Genomic DNA, 11,416 nt, shown 5'->3' with positions numbered 1-11,416 from the left:
GCTTGCCTGGGGCCTGCGGGCTAGGGTAGCTCCTGCATTGAACATCTGCCCCCTGGTGGTCAGTGCACATCATAGCAACCGGTTGTTCCGCCAGCTGTTCGGTCAATTTGCATATTAGGCTTTCATTATATAGGATAGGTGGTGAAATGGAGGGTTAAGGAATTGTTACTTGAAAGGTCACATAACCATCCCAGGTAAGCCTGTCTCCAAAGTCTGGATCCTGACCACTCTAATAGAGTGCCTTTAAGTGGCCAGATTCTGTGTATTCTTAGTAGCCAGATTATAATATTTTCATTTTTAAAAATATTTTTTTATTGATTTCAGAGAGGGAAGAAGAGGGAGAGAGAGATAGAAACATCAATGATGAGAGAGAATCATTGACTGGCTGCCTCCTGCGCGCCCCACACTGGGGATCGGGCCTGCAACCCCGGCATGCGCCCTGACTGGGAATTGAACCATGACTTCCTGGTTCATAGGTCGACACTCAACCAGTGAGCCACGACGGCTGAGCGGATTATAATATTTTCAGATGAATATCTTGCTGTACCTAACTGGCTGTCATAATGCTCTTATTTTTCTCACATAAGCAAGCTTCTGCAAAACGTAGTCAACAATTATTTTCTCTGAGTCTTTATCTCCTATTTACACTGACACTGAAATCTAGCTTCTGTCCCTACCACCCAATTAAAAGTGCCCTGCCAACTCTGTTAGTTCCAGCGGTTCTCAACCTGTGGGTCGCAAACAATGAAAATACATCCTGCATATCAGATTTTTACATTATGATTCATAACAGTAGCAAAATTACAGTTATGAAGTAGCAACGACAATACTTTTATGGTTGGGGATCACCACAACATGAGGAACTGTATTAAAGGGTCGCAGCATTAGGAAGGTTGAGAACCACTGGTTTAGACGCTTTTCACTGCAAATAACAGAAAACCCAACTCAAAAGGACTGAAAACAATAAGGAAAATATATTATGCCATTAAACAGGAAGTCCTTAGGTAGTTAGCCACATACTTAACTCAGCAACTGAAAAATATCATCAATAACTTATGTATTCAGTCCTTTGCCTTGGATATCCTGGATTGTCAGACTTATTTTCAGGCTAGATCTTCTGATTGTTGTAAGATGGTTGTCATATTTCATGTCTCCAAGGCCAAAATTGTGGCCAGATGCCTATAGGTATGTGCAATACCCTGGGGTATTTGACTTTGCTTGACAAATGCTAATGAATTTACCTTGGACCTAGCTCTATATATGCAGAAAAATCTATGGTTATAAATAGTTATGCTTATTTAGATTTTTTGATTGAAATAGACTCTGACTATAATCTTCCCAGTTAGATTGGTCCAAAAAGCACTATCCTGATTGGTCAGAATGGAGCCTCTCTGATTAGTTAGTTGGTAAAGATACTGATGAGGATATAACTGCACAGGGAAAGCCTCTGTCCTATTGGTTGAAATAGGATTCCAGGAACTTCTCCACAAGGGCTTGCTCAGATGGCAGAAACACAGTGCAGGAAGGCAGTCTAGTGCAGAGGCAGTAGTTCAGTGCAGGTTTCTCTGTAAAGTGCAGTTTGCATGAGAGGCTCCTGTGTAGAAATGGCTGCTAGGCTCTGTTTTTCAAATTTGAGCTCAGTTAGCCATCAGGAGCCTTTCTTTGAAGTATATTCTTTCTCAAGGTCCACAGCTTTATGTAGCTCTGTTCCATTTTTTCTAGGTTTGAGGCAGCTAAGAAGGAGGCTCATGATGTAGATAAAAAGCTTGCAGAGAAGGTGGAAGATGATGCCACCCTGGAAAAGAAATGGCCCTTCCTTGGGGTTCCTTTGACAGTCAAAGAAGCTTTCCAGCTAGAAGGTACTGTTCTTTTTTATTTTATTTTTATTTTTTTTAAATATATATTTTATTGATTTTTCACAGAGAGGAAGGGAGAGGGATAGAGAGTCAGAAACATCGATGAGAGAGAAACATCGATCAGCTGCCTCCTGCACACCTCCCACCGGGGATGTGCCTGCAACCAAGGTACATGCCCCTAGCCGGAATAGAACCTGGGACCCCTCAGTCCGCAGGCCGGCGCTCCATCCACTGAGCCAAACCGGTCAGGGCTACTGTTCTTTTTTAAATTTTTATTTTATTTTATTGATTTTAGAGAGAGGAGAAGGGAGAGGGATAGAGATATAGAAACATCGATAAGAGAGAAATATTGATCGATCGGCAGCCTCCTGCACACCCCCTACTGGGGATCAAGCCCAAAATCCGGACATGTGCCCTGACCAGGAATCGAACTGGTAACCTCTTGGTTCATAGATCTATGCTCAACCACTGAGCCACACCAGCTGAGCTGTATTAATCACTTTTAGTTATTAAATATGTTCACTTACTTTACATTCAATATCTCATTTATTCCTATGTAAATTGAGAATCAGAAAAGTTAAAAGACTTTCCCAAAGTTTGTAGAGTTGGTAAGCTACAGAGATATAAATTGAACTTAGTTCTGATTCCAAAGTCTGTGCACTTTCTATTAAGTCATATCACCTGTCAGTACTAAGCAAATCACCCACAATGCTGGGTTGGTTCATTGAAGGTGCTCAGTAAATTGTTCCTATTTTTATATAATAACATTTTAACTTCTTTTTCTTTTTTAATATATTTTTATTGATTTCAGAGAGGAAGGGAGAGAAAGAGAGAGATAGAAACATCAATGATGAGAGGGAACCATCGACTGGCTGCCTCCCGCACACCCCCCACTGGGGACTGAGCCCGCAACCCGGGCATGTGCCCTTGACTGGAATCAAACCCGGGACCCCTTAGTCCGCAGGCCAATGTTCTATCCACTGAGCCAAACTGGTTAGGGCTTAACTTCTTTTTCTTGTGGACTTTACAGGAATGCCTAATTCTTCTGGCCTTGTGAATCGTCGTAATGCCATTTCCAAAACAGATGCCACTGTAGTGGCATATCTGAAGGAAGCTGGTGCCATTCCTCTGGGCATAACCAACTGTAGTGAGCTGTGCATGTGGTATGAATCCAGTAACAAGGTCTATGGCCGATCCAACAACCCGTATGATTTACGGCATATTGTAGGTGGAAGTTCTGGTGAGTATAACATTTGTTAGTGAGTCACTGAGGAGGGGGTACAGATACTATTGCACAAACCTCTGGAAAAGTTATAGGTGTTTATGGTAAAGGCAATTACAGAATTTGTCATAGATTGATGAAGCGCAATGTAGGCAATGAACATTCATACTATTGGTGCGTGTGTGCGTGTGCGTGCGTGCGTGCGTGCGTGCGTGTGTGTGTGTGTGTGTGTAGAGAGAGAGAGAGGGCACAAGGGAAAGAGAGAAAAACGTGAGTTAGCGAAGCTTGTTTAACTTTAGAATTTCATCTTCCTGAGACAAAGGTGATAAAATCCTCTAAGGATACTAAGCATTGATAACTGTGCTGTATGCCAGGAACTGCACTAAATGCAGGAATATAGCAGATATGGTCATGGAAATCCTCTCTAAGGAGGTGATTTTTATGATGAAATCCAGAGGATCAGAGACAGCTAACCATTCAGTGGATGTGGGGGTAGTGGGTCAAGCAGAAATAATCCTAATTACAGAATACAGAAAGTGCAAAAGCCTGAGGTGGGAACATGTTTAGTGTGTTCAGTGAACTGAAAGAAACCCAGTGTAGTGAGTAAGACAGAGAGGAGTTAGTGATGAAATTAAAAAGTTTTGTCCAGGTCAGATAATGTAGAGGAATAAAAGCTGAAGCAAATAGAGAAATTACAAGTCTATTTTAGTTGTCCAGGAAATAAATGATAGTGGATTCAACTAGTGTTTGTGTAGATGGAGAAAAGTAGATGGGACACAAGATATATTTTAAAGGTAGACTGGATCGGCCATGACTTGATGATAGATTGGTAATGGAGAGGTGGGTGTAAAGGTAAAAAGAGAAGTAAAAATCAGTAGGGTTTCTGACTAGAGAGATGGTACAGGCATTCATTCAGATGGAGAAAACGGGAAGAAGAAGGACAAATGGAGGCAGCATGATTTAAGAATACCACTTTGAACATGTTATGTTGAAGATGTTTGTAAGATACCCAATGGAGTTGTCAAGTAGCCTATATAAGACAGGGTAGTAATCTGAGTTTAAAATAATTTAGAAGTTATCATCATAAGCATGGTACAGTATCTAGTGTACTATAACCTATTAGAATGGATGCAAAAAAAACAAGGTGTATGTTTGATGAACATGAATTGGGGCTCATGATAGAGCTTTGTCATTTTCAAGGTTAAAAAGAGAGGCATATCTAGCAAAGGAGATTAAGAAGGAGCAACAAGTGATGTAGGAGGAAAATATCAGAGAGTATATTAGAGACTAGAATTTACATGGCTTTTATCAATCCTAAAGGCATATATGTGGGTTAGTAAAATATGGTGCTTAAGCTAGAGCCAAAGAGAACATTGACAGTTTTTTGCTCTGTGACCTTGATAACATAATGAAGGTGCAGTCAGTGCGTCAGTTTCCTCAACTTATAAAATCTAATGAAGGTATACTAGAAAGTAGCTCAAAGTCATCTATATAAAAGCCTAAGTGACCATTCGACCTTTGAACCATTTGACTGTTCAACCGCTATGATGCTTACTGACCACCAGGGGGCAGACGTTCAACGAACAGGCATGGAAACATGGAACAGACTGATGAATCTCAGAGGGAAGCAGGGAGGGTGGAGGGTGGGGAGAGATTAACCAAAGATCTTATATGCATACTAGAGTCCCGGTGCATGGATTTTTGAACTGGTGGGGTCCCTCGGCCTGGTCTGTGCCCTCTCGCAATCTGGGACCCCTCAGGGGATGTCGGAGGCCTGGTGCATGGATTCGGCCCAATCCCCGCAGGCCAGGCCAAGGGACCCCACCAGTGCACAAATCCATGCACCCGGCCTCCAGTATGAATATAAAGATCTCTGGTAAAGGTAAATATATGAGCAAATATAGTAATAACCATTATTTGCAAATAGTAATCTAATTTATTTATTATAAAGGAGTATTTTGCATTTCCCATAGGTGGTGAGGGCTGTACCCTGGGAGCTGCCTGCTCAGTGATTGGTGTGGGCTCTGATATTGGTGGCAGCATTCGAATGCCTGCATTCTTCAATGGCATATTTGGACACAAACCTTCCCCAGGTAATATTAATATAGTAATAATATTAATATTATGATTCATAGCAACACAGAAATTTGGTACCTACCAGGATAATCTTACCTAGAAGTATGGTCATATATATTTATCAATATTAAAAATAGCTACTATTATTGAGCATCAGCTCTGTGCCAGGTACTCTACAAGTTGTCTACCATGACTAATTTTAATTATTTATTCTCTACAGTAAACCTTTCAGGAAGAAATTATACCTATTTGGCAGATGACAAATTCAAAATTCAGAATAAATAAGTAAACCTGCACATAAGGGTTGTACATGTCTTTTCAAATTACTGGGGTTTTTTTTCTTCTGATGGATACTCAGTAGTTAAATTGCTGGATCCTATGTAAGTTCTACTTTTAGTTTTTTGAGGAATCATCATACTGTTTTCCATAGTGGCTGCACCAGTTTGCAATCTAACCAAGAGTGTACGGGGTTCCCTTTTTTCCACCTCCTTGCCAATACTTGTTATTTGTTTTATTTTTTATAACAGCCAATCTGACAGGTGTGAAGTAATATTTCACTGTGGTTTTTATTTGCATTTCCCCGATGATCAGTGATGTTGAGTATCTTTTTAAGTATCTGATGGCCATCTGTATGTCTTCTTTCAAAGAATGTCTATTCAGATCCTCTGTTCATATTTAATTGGATTGATTGTCTTTTATGTTGAATTTTATGAGCGCCCTATATATTTTTATATTAACCCTTTATTGAGTATATTATTTGCAAATATTTTCTACCATTCAGTGAGTTGACTTTTCATTTTATTGATGTTTTCCTTCACTGTTTGTTAGTTTTATGTAATCTTTTTAAAATATATTTTTATTGATTTTAGAGAGAGAGGAAGAGAGAGAAACATCTATGTGAGAGAGGGCCATCAAATGGCTGCCTCCTGTACACACCCCTACTGGGGATCAAACCCACAACCTGGGTATGTGCCCTGCCTCCTATACACACCCCTACTGGGAATCGAACCAGTGACCTTTGGATGTGTGGGACGATGCTCAAACAACAGAGCCACACCTGTCAGGGCAGTTTTTTGTAATCTTGTATATTCTTGCTTTTATTGTTCTTGCCTGGGGAGACATCCAAGAAAATATTACACAGGCCAGTGTCAAAGTTTATTGCCTATAGTTTCTTCTTGAAATGTTATGGTTTACAGTCTACTATTAATACATTTTAAATTTATTTTTGTATGTGGTGTAAGAAAGTGGTCTAGTTTCATTTTTTTTTGCAAGTAGCTGTCCATTTTTCTCAACACCACTTATTGAAGAGATTCTCTTTTCCCCATTGTATATTCTTGCCTCCTTTGTCATAGATTAATTGACCATATAAGCCTGGGTTTATTTCTGGGATCTAAATTCTGTTTTAGTCATTTATGTGTTTGTTTTTGGGCCAGTACCACATTATTTTGATTACTATAGTTTTATAATATATTTTGAAGTGAGGAAGCATGATACTTCTAGTGTTGTGCATTTTTCAAGATTCTTTTTATTTATCCATTTCTTCTAGGTTATCCAATTGGTTGGCATATAATTGCTCATAGAAGTCTCTCATGGTTCCCCATGCATTGCTGTAGTAACAATTGTAATGGCTCCTCACCTACCTATAATACTCTTGTTATTATTGATTTTTGACAGTTTTATAAGGATATTCTTGGAGGTCTTTTTGCATTGATATAATAGACTGTTCTATTAGAATTATGGACTTCTATGTGCAAGTCCTTCCCCACATTTGGGAAGTTCTCATCTATTATTTATTTAAGTAAACTTTCTGCCAACTTTTCCTTCTCTTAACCTTCTGGAACCCCATTTATCAAATATTTGCCTTTCTCAATGAAAACAATAGCTCTCATAGGCCTTCCTTGCTTTTTAAAAATCTTAGTTCCTTCTCCTAATCAAACTTTATTATTTCTATATTTCAAGTCATTTATTCTTTTCTTATCTGGTCTACCCATCACTCTTTATCTCATTTATTGAATTCTTCAGATCCAGATTTTCTGTTTGGTCCTTTTTTATTATTTAAATCTCTTTGGTAAAGAAAGCCTTCTGTTTATTCATTCTATTCCTGATTTCATTGTTTTTCTGAATTTCTATAGCTTGTTGAATTTTTTTATACCAGCTATTTTGAATACTTTATTAATTAGGTTATAATATTTTAGGCCTTTAAGTTGGTTTCTAGATAATAATAATTACTTTTATGATGCCGTATTTCTTGATTTTTAAATATTTTGTATGTATGTACTTCTGCTTTCTCATTTGAAGTAGAAGATGCCAACTTAACTATGTTTTTAGGGCTTTTTAAAAATACATATATTTTTATTGATTTCAGAGAGGAAGGGAGAGGGAGAGAGAGATGGAAACATCAATGATGAGAGAGAATCATTGATAGGCTGCCTCCTGCATGTCCCCCACTGCGGGGGTTGAGCCCACAACCGGGTATGTGCCCTTGACTGGAATCGAACCCAGGACCCTTCAGTCCACAGGCTGACTCTCTATCCACGAAGCCAAACCAGCTAGGGCTGTTTTTAGGGCTTCCCTCCCACCCCCCCTTGCAATGCACCAGGCTGGTTATTGGAAACCTGTCTTTTATATTCCCAAAGGTGGTGCAATAGCTAAGTTTGTGGTCCTTCCTTGTCTGTTGACTTTGACCTATTTTTTTGAGCACGCTCCTTTTCTATCGGAGCTTGTTCTTGCAGATGCATTTGGAAGCACACACAAGGAGCCAGCAGCAAAATAGGGTTAGGTGTTCATTTAGTACTTGGGGCTCTGGTAGTGCCCGTGGGCTCTGTGGGTATATCTTCAAATGGGGGGTACTCCTAGAGGCTTGTGGTTAGACTTCCTGCTGAAGTCTTGAAGCTGACAACAGGAACTGTGTCCAATTCCCTTTGCTGTTCTTATCAGATTCCTTCCCTTTCTCCCCCACCACCCCTGTCATGGAGGGCCCTCCTCAGAAATGTGGGTGCTGCAGGATAGAAATGGGTTTCTCCAGCCACACTCTCACATTTGGGGTAACAAAGCAGTCACTCATCACTTTCACTTTCCTCCTTCTTTGTGGATGAGGTCACAGTATTACACTTATTCTACTGGAGTGATCACTTCTGCAGCAGTGTTGCCCTGGGACGGGGGGACTGCCTAATGCGTTTCTCCCTTTTCTATGCACCCAATCTTGCCTCTCCCCTGCATCAATTGCATGCTGGAATCTCCTCTCAGCCTACCCGGACTTCCACAAATTGTCTTGCCAGTGGGCATCTGCCCAGGTTTGCACTCTCCAGGTCGCCCCCTGCCCCGCCCCCCCCACACACACATCACAGTGAGTTAGAATGGGGCATCCTCATTGACTCCCCTGGATCCGCAGTCCTTACCAAATTCTTATTTGCTTATTTTTGGATGCAAAGGTGGGTTAGAAAACTTCCATGTCCCTTGGTATAATGTGCAGAGGCAATTTTGTTCAGTTAAGCAAAATCTAATGAGTTGTAATAAAAAGTAAGAAAATAAAAACAACTTATGCTACCCTGATGCTGCTGTCCTACTTGATATTTCTTAATCTTTCTGGTTTCAACAACCACAGGGTAGACCAGTGATGGCGAACCTTTTGAGCTCGGCGTGTCAGCATTTTGAAAAACCCTAACTTAACTCTGGTGCCGTGTCACATATAGAAATTTTTTGATATTTGCAACCATAGTAAAACAAAGACTTATATTTTTGATATTTATTTGATATATTTAAATGCCATTTAACAAAGAAAAATCAACCAAAAAATGAGTTCACGTGTCACCTCTGACACGCGTGTCATAGGTTCGCCATCACATCATTTTTAGTGTAGACACTAAAAATTCATGTCACCATAGGGATAAGTAAGAAAAAGCAAGGTAAAAAAAGTGCATGCAGTAGGCTACTATTTGCACCTTCAAACAGTTCAATTTGCATTTATATATTTAATACATTTCTGATTCTTTTCATTTATCCTTTTAAAATTTTTTAATTACAGTGTAAATTCAATATTATTTTGTATTAGTTTCAGGTGTGCAGCATAGTGGTAAGACAATTATATACTTTACAACGTAGTTCAGGTAATACTTCAAGTATCCACCTAGCCCCATACATAGTTATTACAATATTATTGACTGTATTCCCTATGCTGTGCTTTATATCCCCATGACTATTCTGTAACTACCAATTTGTTCTTCGTAATCCCTTCACCTTTCTCACCCAGCCCCCCATCGCCCTCCCCTCTGGTAACCATCAGTCATTTTTTTCTTATGAATAAAAAATTTCCAAAATACTTTTTTTTACCTTTTTATTTTTTTAAATTTTTTTCTTTATTGATTAAGGTATTACATATATGTCCTTATCCCCACATTGCCCCTCCACCCCCCCCCACTCATGCCCTCACCCCTTTGGTGTCTGTGTCCATCAACCCTCCCCAGCCTTCCCGCTGCAGTTTGACAATCTGTTTGAGGCAGCTCTGCCTCTGTATCTATTATTGTTCAAGAGTTTGTAATGGTCTCTATTATCCATGAATGTGTGAGATCATGTGGTATTTTTCCTTCATTGACTGGCTTATTTCACTTAGCATAATGCTCTCCAGTTCCATCCATGCTGTTGCAAATGGTAAGAGTTCCTTCTTTTTTACAGCAGCATAGTATTCCATCGTGTAGATGTACCACAGTTTTCTAATCCATTCATCTACTGATGGGCACTTAGGCTGTTTCCAAATCTTAGCTATGGTGAATTGTGCTGCTATGAACATAGGGGTGCATATATCCTTTCTGATTGCTGCTTCTAGCGTCTTGGGATATATTCCTAGAAGTGGGAACACTGGGTCAAATGGGACAAAATACTTTTTAAATACATATAACAGATTAATTTATCTATCTCTTACTTTGGATTGGGCTTTTACTCATGCATTTTAAGAACCTTATACAAACAAAAATTAGAAATTTGGAAAACCTACATCTACCACCATGAGCTTAACAGCCTTGCAATAATTAAGGACTTTTCTTAGAGATCAGTGGTGATGTGAATGGATTTTTTAATATAAAATGAATATACTGCCCTAACCGGTTTGGCTCAGTGGATAGAGCATCGGCCTGCGGACTCAAGGGTCCCGGGTTCGATTCCGGTCAAGGGCATGTACCTTGGTTGCGGGCACATCCCCGGTGGGGAGTGTGCAGGAGGCAGCTGATCGATGTTTCTCTCTCATCGATGTTTCTAACTCTCAATCCCTCTCCCTTCCTCTCTGTAAAAAATCAATAAAATATATTTAAAAATAAATAAATAAATAAATAAAATGAATATACTAGTAATGTGTAATGTGTATTTTAGTGAATATTTTTCAAATCACTAATGATTGGTATTACAAAATTATGAATTATAAAATGATTGAATGAGAGCAAGAGATATACCAATGGATTTTAGTATAAATTCATTGATAAAATTTCAGATTTCTTATTGTAAATATCCTGTCAGAAACAGGACTTGACCTGATTTGATATAATATGAACAATTGTCTGTTAAAATTTTTTAAATCTCATATAGATATTTATTTGAGAATCCAGGTTTTTTTCTTTTCAATCAAACACTATGTAGATTTGCAAAAATGTAAAAGAATGACCTTCTCTTCACTAAATATATTTTTGTGTTAGAAAATAGTTATTTTTTATAAAATATTTTTGTGCTAACGTATAATGAGTTTGCTGTTATTTTTAAGCAAATTAACACAAATGTTTTAACATCTTTTCAGTTTTTATTTCTAATATGTTAAATATTGATACGTTTAACTTGTGTAAACAAAAATTCCTTTAAGGTCCCCCATAATTCTGAAGCATATAAAAGGATCCTGAAGGCAAAAGTTTAGTCACTGGTTTAGTGATTGATAACAGTCTGGGGAGCTAGACTTTAGGTATTCTGTCACTTAGTAACTATGTAATATTAGATACTTAATGTCTGCCTCAATTGTCTCATCTGTAAAATGGGTATAGCCAAAATATCTACTTCATAAGGTTGTTATGAAAATTAAATGAGTTAATATTGTAAAGGTCCTAGAAGAGTATTCGTCAAATAGTAAACACTGTGAGTTTTTTAATAATAAAAAAGAAGGCCTATATGAAAACACCCATAGTTACCATCATATTTATTGGTGAAAACTGAAAACTTTTTCTCCAAAGATCAGTAACCAGAAAAATATGTCTGCTCTTGCTGCTTCTGTTAGATATTCTGGAAGTTC

The 11,416-nt window shown here is 38.6% G+C and overlaps 1 protein-coding gene across 1 annotated transcript in view; it reads left to right on the top strand.

The window, feature by feature from the left end:
• The window catches only part of FAAH2 (fatty acid amide hydrolase 2), a 53,747-nt gene that overhangs the window by 19,615 nt on the left and 22,716 nt on the right, over window positions 1–11,416 (top strand). Inside the window, exons 3-5 of the mRNA XM_005885028.2 lie at window positions 1,723–1,859; window positions 2,887–3,096; window positions 5,052–5,171. Coding sequence (XP_005885090.1) covers window positions 1,723–1,859; window positions 2,887–3,096; window positions 5,052–5,171 — 467 coding nt within the window. The remainder of the gene's footprint in view (window positions 1–1,722; window positions 1,860–2,886; window positions 3,097–5,051; window positions 5,172–11,416) is intronic.

The sequence above is a fragment of the Myotis brandtii genome, unplaced genomic scaffold, assembly GCF_000412655.1.
Source record: "Myotis brandtii unplaced genomic scaffold, ASM41265v1 scaffold889, whole genome shotgun sequence".
NCBI lineage: Eukaryota > Metazoa > Chordata > Mammalia > Chiroptera > Vespertilionidae > Myotis > Myotis brandtii.
The sequence above is the reverse complement of the archived record's forward strand: the minus strand, read 5'-3'. Positions and strand labels throughout refer to the sequence as shown.